This window comes from Cuculus canorus, chromosome 1, assembly GCF_017976375.1.
Source record: "Cuculus canorus isolate bCucCan1 chromosome 1, bCucCan1.pri, whole genome shotgun sequence".
Classification (NCBI taxonomy): domain Eukaryota; kingdom Metazoa; phylum Chordata; class Aves; order Cuculiformes; family Cuculidae; genus Cuculus; species Cuculus canorus.
In genome coordinates, this window is record NC_071401.1 from 68,914,678 (window position 1) to 68,932,473 (window position 17,796).

The 17,796-nt window shown below is 43.1% G+C and overlaps 1 protein-coding gene across 5 annotated transcripts in view; it reads left to right on the top strand.

Moving 5' to 3' along the window:
- CNGA3 (cyclic nucleotide gated channel subunit alpha 3) overlaps positions 1-12,787 on the top strand; it is a 39,115-nt gene extending 26,328 nt beyond the window's left edge. For 4 of the 5 annotated variants that reach the window (XM_054085951.1, XM_054085881.1, XM_054085816.1 and 1 more), the window contains 4 exons: positions 193-324; positions 2,246-2,353; positions 3,977-4,083; positions 7,499-12,787. In XM_054085951.1, coding sequence (XP_053941926.1) covers positions 193-324; positions 2,246-2,353; positions 3,977-4,083; positions 7,499-8,907 — 1,756 coding nt within the window. In that variant the 3' untranslated portion in view covers positions 8,908-12,787. The remainder of the gene's footprint in view (positions 1-192; positions 325-2,245; positions 2,354-3,976; positions 4,084-7,498) is intronic. The other variant, XM_054086112.1, reaches the window with a different exon arrangement.
- The last annotated feature ends 5,009 nt before the right edge of the window (positions 12,788-17,796 follow it).

The following is a 17,796-nucleotide window of genomic DNA, read 5'->3' on the forward strand; positions in this document are numbered from 1 at the left end:
TGGTGTGGTGGCATCAGTTTGAGAGGCCTCAGACTGTAAACTCTTTTTACCAGACAGATGTATGGCTCCACTGAGAAACCCTATGCTACTCTACCTGGAGTCTAGTTTAGTTTCCTGCACCTCAATATCCCACTTCTCCCTTAACTACTAGAGTATTGATAATATTGCTAAGCCTTACATTATGTTGTACAGCAAAAAGGAAGAAAAGAAAGAGGTTAAAGAGGAGAAAAAAGAGGAAAAGAAGGAGGAAAAGAAGGAGGAAAAGAAAGAGGAAAAGAAAGATGACAAAAAAGATGACAAAAAAGATGATAAAAAAAAAGAAGAGTAAGTATAAAGAATGAATATGTGCTTATAAGACACCTCCTACACTACAAAGCATGGTATGGCATTTCCTTGTAGTACCTCCACAACAATTATTGTTCTGCAGACTGCAGAAAGTTAGCCTGTCAAGTCGTTATTATGTTTTACCTTGTGGAAAGGTGCAACTGCTCAAAAAAGTTGTTGCATCTTTAAGACCTGAGCTTAGGCCTGTCATGAACAGCTTTCTAGGTCAGTAAAAGAGAATTCAGCTACCTCTGATCACTTTGATTTGCTGTTTAAGATAACTTTTTTACTATGAGGGCATTTTAGAATAGCAGACTGCTTTACAGATCCACACACCAAAAGTCTGATTTGGACAAAGAGCAAAAATCTTACACGAAGAAAATTACACATTTAGTTATAAGTTTAGTTAATACATTGACCAGCATATTTAATTACCTGGTATGGTGCAGTTCATTACTAGTGATTACTGAAGTTTGCTTCTGCTGAATAGGAGATGCTGTAGTTCCGCAACAAGTTTATTGGAATGATGTTGACAAAAATGGATCCTGCTCTTGTTTTGTTCCCCCAAAGCTGACGAAAACATAGCACGATTTAGTATTACTAGTCATGAAAAATAACAATGGTAGCAGATAAAAGAGAATTAACTTGAATGAACTTAACAGTTTAAGAGTGTGTTAAAGTAATACACTGCAAGTGGCGCGTGCTGTGTAGGTATGGGGACATGTAGTCAGGAATCGCTTCCAAATGGAATCTGCTTGATCTTGAGATTTTGACTGTCTTAATCAAAACTTTGTTTGATTAGAAAGCATTTGTTCTAGGGATTCTCTTTCAGCTTCCAGTACTATGTAATGAGAGTATGACCTTTGTAGTGATCTAAAAGCATTTTAAAATATTTCAGCAAAGAAAATAAATGTTTTCATGCCTAGAAGGTAGTGTACTGTCCCATTATCCCCTGACAGCAGGGATAATATCAGAAATACACACAAACAAGAGACAGATTATCATTACCTTTTAAGATATTTACATCTTGCAGATTAGGAAAAGTCACACAAATACATATCCAAGCATTGCCTAGTCACGTATTCCCCAAACTACTATACAGTTCACAGTATTATATATTACTGTTAGAATAACTTCCGTGGTTGTGGACCTCACTATCCACTAATGCGTATTTCCTCTGATTACATATAACATGCTTAATGCTGTCTATTCCATATCAGCCTTCCTCATGCTGGGGAAAGGCACTTCTGAGCATACTCTACAAGTGCTATTAGCCATGCTGTCCTTTAAATCTCCTCTAAATTCCAGACCTGTATGTTTCATTCAGCATCGTTCATTGTTGTGAGGCCTAGGGAGCAAGGACTGTGAATGTGTGAAATTTGCATTTACATAATAATATGTTTTAGTTACAGTCATACACTATAAATGTATATGTGCACACGGACTTAATTGTGTAAACATCTGTTGGAATACATATGTGTTTTACTTGCTTAAATGTGTGCCTATACAGTCGTTTCCATAATTATATTTGCCAAAACATCAAAATGTGTCTGCAAAGGAAGGCTCTTTCTCCAGCAATGGACCATAGCCTGCTGGCTGAAATGATAATGAGAAATATTTAATGTTTTACTTTTTTTTTCAGTGGAGATTATATGCAGAAGGATGTGGTTTTCATCCTGAGCAATGTGAATGTCTCTGTTTTTCTTTCCACTCTCACTTTTTCTGAAGTTGGGTCAAGCAAGTAAATAGAATATGACGGATGGGATGAAGCTAATGTTTGGTATGTCATCTGGAGCTGCCTGCGTGGAAACTTTCTCTTCTTAGGCAGCTCTGAGTTCATCATGAGATGAGCTGCCTCCAGAAGATCCAGCAGGTCACTTTGTCACCTTTCTGGTATAAATCTGCACTTTTTCCTTTCCAGGAAGAAGAAAGAGATCTATGTGATAGATCCTTCGAGCAATATTTACTACAACTGGCTGACCATAATTGCAGCACCCGTGTTCTACAACTGGTGCATGCTAGTGTGCAGGTATGGATTTTAGCTGATCATAATTTTAGGTTTCAAATTTAGTGTATCATTATGTTTCTGATAGAAATCATCCTCTTATTTCCCTGTGGTGGTTTTTTCAGTGACTTACCTAGCAGATTTACAGTTTTTACCCTTAGGGATGTACGATACACATATGACTGGGAATAAATGGCCAATGTTTCTTTTTATATTCTTATCTAAAACCATTTTGTTGTAACTTGCAAAGAGCTGCTCCTGAATGCTGGCTGTGGCCCTCGTGTGCCACCTGCTGGCTGGCGGCAGAGATCACAGAATCACAAGATGGTAGGGGCTTCCAGGGGACCTCTGGACATGACCTAGCCCTGCTTTAGCAAAGCAGGTTCACCTACAACAGGTTGGACAGGAGTGCATCCCGGCTGGTTTTGAATATCTCCAGAGAAGGAGATTCCACAACTTCCTTGGGCAGCCTGTTCTAGGGTTATGTCACCCTCAAAGTAAAGTTTTTCCTCACATTGAGGTGGAACTTGCTGTGCTCCAGTTTGTGCATGTTACTCTTCGTGCTGTTGCTGGGGACCATTGAGAAGAATGTGACCCCCCTCCTTGTGACCTCGGCCCTTTAGATATTTAAAAGCATTGATTAGACTCCTTCTCATTCTTCTCTTCTCCAGACTAAACAGATCCAGGTCTCTCAGCTTTTCCTCACAAGAGAGATATTCCAGTCCCCTAATAATCTTTGTGGCCTTGTGCTGAATTTTCTCCAGTAGTTCCTTGTCTTTCTTCAACTGAGGATCCCTGAACTGGACAGAGTACTTTAGATGCAGCCTCACTACGGCAGAGTAGAGAGGGAGGATAATGTCCCTCAACCTGCTGGCCACACTCTTCTTAATGCACCCCAGGGTACCATTGGCCTTCTTGGCTATGTGGGCACATTGCTGGCTCTTGGTTAACTTGCTGTCCACCAGGACTCCTGAGTCCTTCTCTGCAGAGCTGATTTTCAGCAGGTCAACTCCTAACCTGGACAGGTGCGGAGATGTGCCTTGGCCATGGTAGGCTCAGTAACTACTCCTAGAGATAGGTCTTCCATTCACCCAAAAGAGAACAGAAGGGAGAGTTTTGGGCATTGTTGGGTTATCTTAAATTACTATTATACACCTAAAGGTGCTTGAAGGGCAGGATGGTTTTATTTGAGTATTGATTTTCCCTTCTCACATGTTGAAATCATTTTGAGTCGAAGTTATGGAGCGCTGCAGAAAAGGCTCATTTAGGCTGTGTCAGGTATCGGGGAGAGATGAGGATGGCTTGCCACTCAGAAACAAATCTTTTATTTGGGTATTATCTTAATAGAGATGTGTATCCCATGAAATTTTATGCATGTTCAATGGTAGGAATGTGTATCCCTCTCTAAGTACCCTTGTGTGGCAAACGTGTTTGAGTTTTGCTCTTGGCCTGCACACTTTTGAATTCTGAAAGATCTTAGTCTGTTTAGACATAGCTGTAGTGTGCAGATGTTTAGGCATGCAGATATGCTGCCTTTAATTTTTCAATGCCTGTAATATACACTAGCATGCTGCTAGGACACACTTCGCAAGTACTCTGCATACACACTGTAATTTTTAATTTTTTTGTTTATCTTTGTTTCTTTAGAGCCTGCTTTGATGAGCTACAAGTTGACCATATTAAATTATGGCTGTTCCTGGATTATGGCTCTGATATCATCTATGTTTTTGACATGTTTGTCAGATTCAGGACAGGTGAGTCTTTCTGGAGTTTCTACAGTGTTTTCAGATACAGCATGGGTATAAAGGCGTAAACAGAAATTCCCTTGTGGAGTCTGCCCAGTGCAGTATACTGTCTCCAGCAGAGCCCAACTGTGGAGACTTTTGGAAGATGAAGTGTCTGTCCAGCTTGGATTGTTTTAAGGCTGGACATCCCAAAACCTGCATTTGTCTCTAAATTCAGTTTTATCTGTGCTTAATAGGCATGCCAAACACTGACTGTAGTGCCGCTCTACCAGGCTACATGGCAGAATGAGACGCTTTGCATATGATCATCATTCTCTGAGTAATATATTGCTTGTGCTCATTAGACTGGCCAAGAAATCAACTGTACCCCACAAGTACTGCTTTCTTAGCTAAGTTGTGCAGCATTGTGCTCAGAAGTGGTTATTGAGTTAGTCACATGCAAGACCTGGCAACCATCTCGGCCTCCGATCTGCAGCCCTCTGCCTGGATCAGGCAATGCTGCCTCTTTGCCAGCAGCTGTATTTCCTACAGGCTCTGCAAGGTCCTGGCTGAGTCTCCCTCTGCCTGGTGGTGGTACAGGGTTAACCCAGAAGGGTGGTAGTATGGGATTAACCCAGGCACCTCTGCTTCGGTTCTGAGCCTTAAGTCCTGCCTTCCTGAAGGAAGTGTGAAGCTAATGGGTCTGTGAGGACCATTCCATGTCATGCGTAAAGTGGTTCTCTTCAGCTTCCCATCCTGTTTCTGTCGTCCAGACAGGCTGAGCATTTCATGTTTAAGTGTCCTCAGCTGAAAAAGATTCTGGCCCTAAAGGGATACCTGTTTTAAACTAAACAAGGTCATAATATAGGCCTAAGCAACGACATACAGTGATCCGTACCATTAAATTGCTAGTATAGTTGGTGCATGCACTTTTGGTGTATGCCAGTTAGCACTCTCTCAGGCAGTGTCTGGGCCCAGCTGGGAGAACAGCAAAGGCTGGGCATTGTTCATGGTGCCATTTCTTTGGAGGGAGCCCGGAGAACTTGAATGTGAATAGAATATGTCATGCTAGCTGGTCTCAGAGCCAGAAAATGTTTCCTGACTTGTTCTGTTTACTGGTGCAGCCCCAAAATGTCCCTTGGAAGGGTCCAAAACTGCACTGATCATAATGAAGATGAGAGTTCTTTTAAATCTTTGAGCTTTACATTTTATTTTTTAAAAAATCATGCTGACAGCTTGACTTTAATTATGGCTTGTGACGAGTTGTAAACATAATTACATGACAAAGGCTAAAAATGCTGTCATGTTGGGAAGCACACAACTCATGGCAAGGCAAATTCTTAAATTTAGAAAGTACCTTGTTCAACAAGAAAGTCTATTTCAGACAGCAGCCTAAATCACAAGCCTGTTGTATTTGGGGTGGAGGGGCTTCATCTTCTTTGTGTGTTTAAAAAGCCCACTGTTCCAACTAAATTTCTCTTCTGCAGTTATAGCTATTATTGTAATGGGAAAGAAGCGAACAGAAATTAGGCATGTGCAGGCAATGCAAGTTATAAAATTCCCATGGGCTATCCTGATGATGGCTGTATGGCTGTTAAAGTGTGGTTAGAAGGTTGGCTTTGCTGGCTTGGACTGGAACTGCAGAATTGTCACAGACATCTCCTGAACACTTCAGTGCAAGCGTCTGCTGCAGTTTCAGGCATTCAAATAAGGAAGTTGCTTTTTTTAGGTGCTGAAACCTTTGTCAACTCTCTCGACAACCCCTCCTGCCTCTGCCTGTGCCTGCTACTTTTTCCTGTAAGTCTTCAAGGTCCATCTCCCCTGGGGACGGAAGTCCTGGAAGCCTCTGGGGAACAGTATGACTCCTTGCTGTCTAAGGGCAGGGACTGGCTTTGAAGTGGGATCTAGGCAGCCCTCCAACCACTGTGATCCACCTCAGCTTCTCTGTGGAGCATTCCTGTCTAGCTGCTGAGCCAGTTTTGCTGCATTTCACCGATTTGGTGACTGTGCACTGTGAAGCAGGAAAGATTCACGTTTCTCAGCAGCTGGGCCTATTTAGCATACCCTGTGTTTTGATGCTTCCAAAAGGTCTTACTATCAGACTTTAGTTCTGTGAGGGGAAAACAAGAGCTGAGAGGCTTTTATCTCCCTTCAGGAGGAAGGTGTTTTCGAAGTTATTTTTAATAATTGTGAGTCAGAAATTCATATGTCCAACTTTTCTGTTTAGTTGCGTAACTGTTAATAAGAGCATATTTGACCAGCCTTTTTTAGCATTCTTCTGGGATGTAACACAGGAACTACTTCCATTTGTAGTCACCATCGGTTAGGAGCTACCCTAGGACAGATATGCACGTATACGTGAGGCAACTATACAGACGCGCACACATTCCAGAAATACAGCTGTGTTGTGTAGGGCAGAAAGAAATGAAGCTTGGTCTTCCTCAGCAGAATCTTCCTCTGGAAAGCTGCTGCTTGTAGATTGCTGAGGCATTAGGATAGTGTGATAATCCTGATATACAAGGACTGTTTTGCTTTTCTCTCAGTGCACGTTTCCTCCTGTCTGGCCTAGTGGGCAAATAGTTGGACATCTCCATTTGCAATTGCAGCAAGTATTTTGCAGTGCGTGAGCTGTTCCATCTCCAACATTTTCAATGCTTTGATCTTTCAGAGGTGTAAAACAGCACTGCAGCCGTACTGCTCAGGCAGTCTTTCTGTAAGAACTCTTATACAGATGCAGTTTGCTTTAAGATCTTACTGCAGTTTATGTCTTATTATAATTTTTAAAATCTAATCATTTCCAAAGTCTTTTGAATGAAGAAATACCAATGTACAAAATTCTGCTTAGATCTTTCACCAGAAACACAAAAAAGTGCAAAAGATTTTCCTCAAATGAAAAGGAAAATCCTGTCAGCTTTAACATTGGATACGAGGTAAAACATGGCTTGAGAAGTGGAATGGGAGGAGTAGATTTCATTATCTTAATGTATATTGTTCTGAAAAAGTTTCCAACGATACATTATACCTATTTATTCTTGGTATTTATTTAAAAATATTCCACTCTGATTTTATGCACAATTGCTTAACACTTGCTTAACTCTAGTTATGACTTATGTCAACGGTTCATGAAGAATAAGACTCATCTATCTTTTTGCAAAGATGCCTAAAAGACAAAGATATATCTGCCCCGGAATAGAGCAGGAAACTACAGGAAACAGTGCAGTAATAACAGAGTCATCACTCTATATCATTGTATATCAGCTTTGGAACCTAACTGAAATATTTACAGATGCAATTAAATATTTCTCATTGCAGAATTCACAGTGTATCAGTGTCTGTATGCGTAACAGGACAAATTTTAAAGTTCCCAGGTATCTGAAATGTGACTCAGTACTGTTGATGGTATTTTTATTCTAACAAGAAAAATATGTATTTTTACTCTTTGAAGGCTTCCTCGAACAAGGCTTGCTAGTTCACGATGAAAAGAAATTACGAGATCACTATACCAAAACTGTACAGTTCAAACTGGATGTGCTGTCGCTTGTGCCAACAGACCTGGCATATTTGAAGCTTGGTTTGAACTACCCTGAACTGCGATTTAACCGCTTGCTGAGGATTTCTCGGCTCTTCGAGTTTTTTGACCGTACTGAAACCAGGACAAATTATCCAAACATGTTTCGTATAGGAAACCTTGTATTATACATTCTTATCATCATCCACTGGAACGCATGTATATACTTCGCAATTTCGAAGCTCATCGGATTTGGAACCGACTCTTGGGTCTACCCGAATGTGTCCATTCCAGAGTATGGGCGCCTGTCTAGAAAGTACATTTACAGTCTGTACTGGTCAACGCTTACGCTGACAACCATTGGAGAAACACCTCCCCCAGTGAAAGATGAAGAGTATCTCTTTGTGGTCATTGACTTCCTGGTGGGTGTGCTGATCTTTGCTACCATTGTTGGTAACGTGGGCTCCATGATTTCCAACATGAATGCCTCCAGGGCAGAATTCCAGGCCAAAGTGGATTCCATTAAACAGTACATGCATTTCCGAAAAGTGACAAAGGATTTGGAAGCCAGGGTTATTAAGTGGTTTGATTACCTCTGGACCAACAAGAAAACAGTGGATGAGAAGGAAGTTCTCAAAAATCTGCCTGACAAACTGAAGGCTGAAATTGCCATCAATGTCCATTTAGACACACTGAAGAAAGTGCGTATATTCCAGGATTGTGAAGCTGGACTTCTTATCGAGCTGGTGCTGAAACTGAAACCTACAGTCTTCAGTCCTGGGGACTACATTTGCAAAAAGGGAGATATCGGGAGAGAAATGTACATTATTAAAGAGGGAAAATTGGCTGTGGTGGCAGATGATGGCATAACCCAATTTGTAGTCCTAAGCGATGGCAGCTACTTTGGTGAAATCAGCATCCTAAACATCAAAGGTAGCAAATCTGGCAACAGGAGGACAGCCAACATAAGGAGTATTGGTTATTCTGATTTGTTTTGCTTGTCTAAAGATGATTTAATGGAAGCTCTCACAGAATATCCAGAAGCCAAAAAGGCTCTGGAAGAGAAAGGGCGACAAATTCTGATGAAAGACAATTTAATAGATGAGGAAGCAGCAAAAGCAGGAGCTGATCCAAAAGACTTGGAAGAAAAAGTAGAAAGACTTGAAACAGCTCTGGATACGCTGCAGACTAGGTTTGCTAGGCTCTTGGCAGAATACACCGCATCTCAACAAAAGGTGAAGCAGAGACTTGCCAAAGTAGAAACCCGAGTGAAAAAGTATGGTAGTGGCACCTTATCAGTTGGAGAAGCAGAGGCTGAAAAAACAGAGGAGGAGAAAAAGAATTAATGGAGTATTTATATTTCCTTATTTATTGGAGAAGGTTGAAGCACGTGAAAGCCATAAATGTATGTAAATACACATGTGCATACATAGACATGATTATTTTTATATGAACTCAAGAGAATGGTTTTTAGCATTTTTAACTGAAGCAGTACTCTTGTAAATAGAACACTGCCACCTTCATAGGGGGACATTTGGTCTGGCATTTGGGTACTTTTTTGTACTGGGAGTGGATTTCTTACAAGTCATGCTTGGGATGTCTATTACATAGGGTACCAGTAGGTGTTGACACATTGTGTCTTCCCATGCATGTTGCATTAAGAAGGCATTGTACTGAATAAGGGCTTAAAAAAATACTTGTAGGGTACGTGCTCTACCTTGCTACCTTAGTAGACAATTAAAAGGATGGATGCAAACCTGGGCTTCTCAAAATCTTTGGGTTTTTTTTTCAGAGAAGCATCTGTGCAAACAGTTGGACTATAGCTAAGCAGCAGGACATACCTACGTGGTGTAGACCTGTGTGTATTTGAAATAGCCGTGCATCCGGGTGCTTTAATCTAATTCTTTCTAGTGAGCTAGGTTCTGCACAAAGGACCGCGCTGACAGAGTAGCAGTGCTCATTCACGTCCTTTCCAGCATGGTCTGCAACAGCCTTTGCTGCTCTGCAGCTGCTTCGCTTGGGGAGAGAGTGAGTGGAAGATCCCCCACCCATTTTTTTAACGCAGCCCCATCCACACTGGCAAAACGTTCAGCTCGAAGAGAATTCCTAGAAGCTCACTGGTGGAAGGCATGTGTAGCAATATGGCTTCACTGAAGTGAGGAAGAAAAAAGAGGGTCCTGGTGCTTGTAGCTCCTATATATAAGGTCTTGAGTGAATTCCCTCTCAGCAGGTGGGCAGTCCTGGAGGGAACTGTAGGGGCTGGCAGGCAGGGGCAGCCTCTTCCCTCCATTTTCCCCCCCACCCCCAGCAGGGTTTCTGCAAGGCAGGGAAAAGAAGCACTGTGTTGCAAAGTCCTTCCTGTTAGTAAACCTATGTTTTCTTCTTCTTTATTTACTTTAATGATGCCTACTCCACCTCCTTTCACTACTTAGCACCAGCTTTTTTACATAGTAGTTATTGCACTACCGCATTTCCACTTCTTACGGAGAGTGAAGGCCACGCTTGCTCTGGTCCTGCTGACAGGAGCCGAGTTGTGCTGGTTGCTTTTCTAGTAGTTGCAGAGTTGTCTCTGCTGACGGTCTGGCTCTGAGGCGAATGCACAGGTCTGGACCACTCAGCCTGCTGTGACATTTAGGACAGCACAGTACTGAGAAGGTTTCTTGCGCTGTCATATTACAACCATAGGATTTGCCTCTTAGACACCCCTCTTGGCCTCCTCCATCCTGCCGCTTCCACTTTCTTTCCAGGCTTCTCTCCCTGCTGCTGAGGGGATTTCTGTGATATTCCCTAACTAGTTAAATACTGGTTTTCATTTTTCTATACAGTATTTTTGTGTTGTGTAGCTTCCCGTGTTACTTTTAGCCTTGGGTACCTCACTGACTAAAGAAGAGTCTGGAATAACAGAAGCTGTTCAGGATCTATGGCGTGGGGGCTGGATCCTCAGCAGTGTTAGTTATTAACATGGTCAGTGCTCTGCCTTTTAGTTGTCCTCAGCTCTGATTGAGCCCTAAACTGTGAGTGGGAATAGATGGCCTGTTGGAAAGCTGGTGAGAAACCCACTGAGAAGAGGGTGGTTTACCCAGACGGTGGTGAAAAGAGGTGGTTGCTTTGGCAAACTGAGCACAACTGCTCGGACTAAGCACTCGTCTCTGGGCAAGCAGCTATCCCTCCCCTGTTGACACTCTTAAGCCTAGTGAGAGAGACGGATCTGACAGCAACTAAGGAATGGGGCTTTGTCAGCAGCACTAGCAAAGGGGCCACCCTGTAGTAGGTGTCTACACATGTCCAAACTCCTCTTATCATCAGACTAGAAGCAACTAGACCTAGCTATCTACTGTAGGGCTCAAGATTTCCACTGACTATAATGAGAACTTTGGAAGGTAGCTGAGACTATGTGCAGCTGGTAGAGTTCAGGAATTTTGGTCCTTCAGCTGAATCTTGTCCTTATTTTCTCCAAGGGCTTGAAACAAATGAGAGAGGTAAGAGAGGCTGCTTTTGGCAGGGGTCTCACGCCCTCGCCCCTGCTCTGAGGAAGGCAGGGTTGAGGCAGAGCTGGATGTTGGCTACTTGCAGTGTACCACTGTAAGCAGACAACGCAATCACAGGCTGCTGAATTTGCACCTCTCTCACTTTCTAACAGAGGCAGGTACCACGCTCGCCTGTGGCTGTTTACTGTTGTGTTACTCAAATGCTGTATCTGGTAGGGGTTTCATACTTATCACCATGTTCTACATCAGTCATCATTCTCTATAAACACTGACTACCTACCCAATATACTACAGCTGTTCCAGCCTACTAGGTATATACAAATAGAACTGTTTGAAGTATTATTTATATCAAGTTTATGTGTTAATAAAAAAACCAAAACACAAACGAATGCTTCTTATCCTGATGAATCAGAACAGCTTAATTTATCAGTTAAATACATGTTTGCTCTACCTTTTTCCGTGCCTCTTAGTCTGGTTTTCACATGTCCGAAAGAGCTATTTTGATGCTATTCGCTTTGGACACTTTGAAATAGACAGCTTTTGACATGGTGAAGTCATGTCCTTTGACGTTTTTCATCTCTGCAAGATGTTTTTTCCCCTTCTTTAATGTGGCTACAGCATGTACATTAAAATATTTTGAGTAACATTCAAGCAGCTCTGTGTTTTCTCTTACGCATATGCCCTTGGATTTCAGTGTTTCATGACAGACTTTAATCATGCCAATATTACACGGCCCAGCAAATCGCTAGCTGGAACAGAGATCTTCAGTGACAAAACAAAGTGGGAATAGCAGTGTTCTCCCTTCACTGCAGGGCAGCTCATGTATAGCTTTGGTCCTGTGCCCGGTTTTGACACTATTACTGTGTTTGCAGATACCACGCAGGCACAAGAGCTCAACTGCTCCCTAATGGTACTTGGACTCATGGGGTGGAAAGCCAGCCAGGCTCCACCTGTCTCCTGTCCCCTGCTTCCCCAGCTCCATGCAGGATGGCACAGGGGGTGTGCTGCCTCGTTCAGCAAAAATACATGCGTTGGCAGCTTTCTGCTACTTGCATACACATCACCTTCCAAAAATCCCCCTCGACACATGGGACAGGCCCAGCCTGGCATGGCATAAGCTCATCTGGTCCTTCAATCCCACCAAAAAAGAAAGCAAGGCATTTAAACACATTCCCTGTATCTGCCAACAGGGGGTTAATGGCCACAGCACTCACTTCATAGAGGTACTGGAGCCAACTTGTACCAAAGCAGGTGGCCATGGGCTGCTCCAAGCTGTCTGTGCTGAGCAAGGTGCTGGATGGGCAAGGCTTGATGTGTTTGAACACAAGCTGCAGGTACAGAAGAATGGTAAAACTGGTGGAGTGGCACCGCCACGCTCCAGGTGCCGCTTGGAGGGAGCTGTTGTAGGAAAAGGGCATCAAGTCATGGGCCCAGCTCCATAACAGCAGAAGATTTAAGTCTTCCTGCTCTCCAAAGTGTCCTCAATAGCAGCACCCCATCTTTCCCCCCTCGCCTTATCCTCTTACTGATGTTTTACTTAAACAGTTTTTACAGTACAAAGCTCTGCTCTGGAAAAATTCAGTGGACTGAATTGTACAACATAAAAGGTGGCAACAGCAAAATCGCAAGCGCATCAGTACAGCTGAGGGTGGGGTTAGCTTGATCATGCAGCTCTTTCTGCAAAAACAGCCTGGGGAAGGAACAACCCCTGCATTTAGTTCTTTTTTTTCTGAGGCATCTGCTTTAAAGTTTTAATCCTGCCAAATATTTTATTAACCTAGAGGCAGAGAGGGCTCTGCTTTACATAAAGAAAACAAACTGTTCATTTTCCTTTGCCCCACAAAAGCGCTAGTGCTTTCTCGTGGTGGGTTTGGAAGACACATCTGTTTCTGTGTCACTGCCGATGGCAAGGATGAAAAAAGGTTTCACAGGCCAAAGCCAGTCCAGGTTGTCCAACGATAACGCAGTCAGGCTGACTAAAGGAGAGCTGCTCTTCATCCTGAAGATTTGTGAGCTGACAGCATTTGTTCTTGGCTTCAAAGTCCCTCGGCTCTTCTATTAATGTTTCCATCCTGGAACAGACAGAAAGAATCAAGCCCTTGTTTACATAATTTAGCATTCATAAAAACCCTTTGTGTATCCCTGAGAGCAAAATGAATTATGCACTAAATGGATCTGGCAAGTGTACAGGCAGCTAAAGCACAAGATTTCAGCTGTGGCAGCTTTCCTGAGGGAAGCTATCAATCTGGGAATCCCTCTCTCCCCTTGGCCCCATCCACAGGCCAGAGTTGGAGGAGGAGGAAGATGCTGCCTGGGGAGTCCTTATGAGGAGCATGGGGAAGATCCCCCTTTTCCACTCTGCCTTGGGTGGAAGGGGAGGGGAACACAGGCAAGCCTTGGGTCTAAAAACGGTCATGCCTTTTGTTTCTGAAATTCAGATTGCAACCGTTCCCGGCTCATAAATGAAAGACTGAGGCTTGCTGCTGCCAGCTACCCTTGCAGCTTCACTGTGGAAAATAAAATCCTGCTGTTCTGTGTTTGCAAAGCTTCCAGCTCTGCGCACGAAACGAAGGGGGGAAGAAAAGACTCACATTAAGCAAATCCAGTTTCTGCAGCCTCAAGAGCAGGACAGCAGGTTGACCTCAGCTCCAAGGAGAGACACAAACATTAGCTTTCCTCCAGAAGCAGCAACAGCTCTCACAAAGACTTTCTTCATCATCTTCACCACTTCTGCAAGGAGACTGTGGGATGCAGTGCCTATAGCTGCAGCTCCCATAAAAAGGCTGCCTTCCCAAGAGTCCAAGGAGGATACTGTCCAGTGCTAGCAGAGATCTGTCCTATTTGCATAGTTAAATTGGGAGTAGGATACTAAACTCAGGAGTGCAGAAACATGAATTTACTAGTGGTTACTATTCAATTTTTCTTTCCTTAAAGTTTGTAGTGGCTCGTATCAATCTTTCGCCAACAAGGCAACTGAGGAATAGTAACACGGAAAATCAGGAAAGCACAACTGTGGTCTGGGCTGATGGACAGTCAGATGAACAGTTCAGTTATTAATTTCTCAGCTTTTTGTCTGTTTTGACAACATTTCCAACAGTATCTTGTCAAGAAAAATAAACCATTTTGTTCTTATGTCAACAACTATTTTCCTCAATCCTCCTGGAAGGGAAGCCACCCCACAGCAGTCACCACACCCAAGCAGCCCCTCTAGGTGGGCAGCACAGCAAAAAGCAGGGAGGCTACCTGCCTTTCCAGGGAAAGAGAATAGAAAAGCACAGAAAGATTTTTATTTTTTTTTTCCTGGCACAGCTTGTCTCCCAGGCTGATGAACCAAACCAACTATGCTGCAAAGACCTACTCTTTTTAGGAGAGCCAATTGCCAGTTCCTCACTGAAGCACAAGTATTTTAACTTGCAGAACAGTACAGGTAATTTTTTTCACCGAGCTTTGGTGGGATTCCCCATTTTCAAATTATTTGCAGATTTAGTTCATTTAATGCAAGTCCTCAGGACTGCTTGTTCACAGGTACTCATCTGATGCTTGGCACAAGGAACCCACACTTACAGCAGTGACTTTTGGAACACTCTACAGTGAGGGAAATGATCCTCATCTCCTTGCGGTAACACAGCTGTCTCTGACTACCCTTGCATGAAGGTTAGAAAAAAAGCTTACATCTAGCAACAAAAAGCTGCAGAGCTTTTCCTAGAAGGCACCTCATACTTATCCAAGCACATCAGTTGCCACCATAGCTCAGTTACCTTGTCAGCCACAGCTAGGGTTCGTTCTCCATGTGTGGTTCAGACCAGAGCGCTGACAGAAAGGGTGAGGCTCCCGGCTACCTGCTAGATTGACAGAGCAGCTGCTGCAAGCAAAACACTCTCAGTTCAGGGTTTCGAGGCTGACTGCTTTGAAAAGGTTTCAGACCTGCCATAGCCTAACTGCACCAGCCGCAAACGTGAGGATGAACTGCGATGAGGAAGGACAGGAATGAGGAAAGAGCTGTGCAGCACCTTGGGGCTTCATTCTCACCAGTATAGTAGGAAAAAAAAAAGGGAGAGTAAACTCAGAAGGTGATGAGACCAAACAGATGCTGCGTTCACTGGGATACTCCAGAGACTATAACCAGCCTCGGGATGGGATACAGGTGAAAAAAAACCCTGTCAGAACAGCCCATTTTTACTATCCACAGCTCAGCAGCAGGCAGATCACCATTGCTTCTGCACCTCCAGCTTCCTCCATTGCAACTACGGATTTGCAGTGGGAGGCAGCAGCCAAGAGCACTGACTGCAGGCCACCCGCTTTACCTCTACGAAAAGCCAAGGAGTGCAAAGTAGAGAAGGGACTAAAACCATCCTCTGCAGGTTGCAACAGCAGCAGTGGGTGGTCCCACACCGAGCAAAACTTTCCAAGAGCTGAGACACTGAGGCAGTCTCTCTTCTCTGAAAGCAAAACCATCAAGAAAACTGGCTTGGATAAGTCAAAACTGCTTATCCAAAAACCTGCAGGTCTGGAGTACCGTTGCCTCTGTAAAGCTCTGAAAGAACCATTGTCCAGAACAAGTCATGGTGCAGGCACAATTCTCCCACCTGGGCTGGCTGCTGGCTCTTACAGCGGAGGCAGAAAGCAGAGCTTGGCAATGGCAAAGCTTAGTGGCTGCAGTCCTACTCCAAAGCAGCCGGATAGGAACTTTGTTAGAAAGGATATCTGCTTGGGGATTTTGATTGGGAATACAAGATCCTCCCCAAAGAGATTTGAAAGAAATTGGCCAAAGAATAACCCTTATCAGATGATCATAAAGAAGGGCATCTATTTGAAAAAGAAAATATAGTGTTGGTGAAACCAAAATGTCACCTGCTTTATTTTGGGTGACTTGCTACAAAGTTCAGAGGATCCTTCATGCACAGATGATGCTTGACTAAATAAATTAATTTAAAAATTAAAATCAGTGTATGTAGCACAAAGATTATTCTTTAGAAAAGCATGCTTTCATCTAGGAAACACTCCAGTGCTGAGTTTCCGTTTGTTTTAAGATCCATTACATGAGGAAATAACAAAAAAACCTTTATTAGTTCACCTGATCTCTACTCCTTGCAGCTCAAACACTGAGCGCTTCCAATGGGAGATAACTAAATCAAATGTAGCACCACATATGACGGCTCAAAACTTAGAACAGAAATGTTTGACTAGATGTCACTTTATGGACAGTTACTTGTGAGCATCACTACTTGCACTGCTATAACATACAGATCTGGAAGCAAAAAGATGAAGCGGGAAGACAGATTTAAGGGATATTCTCTGTAAACGAACCTAATGGCACAGCAGAAACACATACCAGAGCTTTATGTGACATTAAGAAGAAAGGCTTCATTTCAGCTTTGCACATGACACCATTTCAGTCACAAATCTTCAAACTGCTGCAGTTTTTATCTTCACTTGACTTTGCTCAGTACTGGCTTGTCAACCAAGCCCATATGAGCAGCAGCACCCCTGCATATGCAGTTGTTTATAGTTTAGCTGTGCTGTATGACCTACCAAAGGCAGAAGTCTGACTCAAGTGATCACTGGCTCTGGTCAACTCTGATTGAATTTTTAAGTCTCAAAACTGTGCACAAACCAGGAAAGATAACGTAGCAGTTCCTCATACCATTTTATTAGCTTAAGAGAGAATGATTCCCATTCTCTCCTTGTATCTCTGGTGTCCTTGTCCTTTAGAAATTTCCCCACACAGAAATCCTGAAGCGAGATATATATACTGAGCAACAGACATCCATAAACTGAAGCGTACTAGGTAGATTTCAATTATTTATCAGGACTGCTCTCTGGATATATCCTTCAAATACCGCAGAAGAGAACAAAACCACACTTGTGTATCACAAAGTGTCACACCCGCAATTCAAACCACTTTTCTACCACTCCTTGTTTTCCCAAGATCCTTTAAAACCCTCCTTTCAATGAAAAACAAACAAAACATACCACTGCTTCCTTTATCCTTCTACATCTCTTTCTCAATCAAAATCCATTTTCTAACTGCTTCCTTCCCACCTAGTTATTTTTTCCTGTCAACTGGTACCCTCTTTTTCTCCTCTTCCATCTTGCCCTTTCACCTGCTCCCCTCATCAGCCAAGGCAAGTGACTTATTCAGCCAAGCCCAGCTCCTGCCCAGGGCCCATTCTGTAAACCAGCAATTGCAAAAGAAGCACCGATGTTTCATACAGTAGGTTTCAGAGAAATGGGAATTTGCATCCAAGTGAAAGAAATACTACATTTTTTCTGAGAAAAAAAAATAAAAATCACAAGTTTTCTACTTATAATCCTGTGAAATTCCCTCCTTCTGTTCAAGGAGAATGTGGGATCCCAAACAAACACCTACCATTCTCCATTTTCTGACTGTTTGGAGAGCAAAGCTTGCAGGTGGCACAATCCATGGACATGTCAAGGGAAAATTTGCCTTTTCTGCTGTCCATTGATACTGTCACAGCAGCTTTCAACAGGCTGGGCATTCCCCGGTCCACCTGGTCTGCAACTGCAGTGAATGAGCTGTGCTGTTTTGGGCTTGGGCACAATATCACTTAACCAGAAACTCAACCAAAGATGGATGGGAAACTTCTGGGACAAATGGAGGAGGGAGATTCCCAGGTTCTGTGACAAGGTGGTACATCAGGATGCAATGTCAGTGGCAGGAAAGCCCTCTAACTGCAGGCCAGCACCTCACTTCGTCATTTAATAACAGCAAATCCATGGGAACAG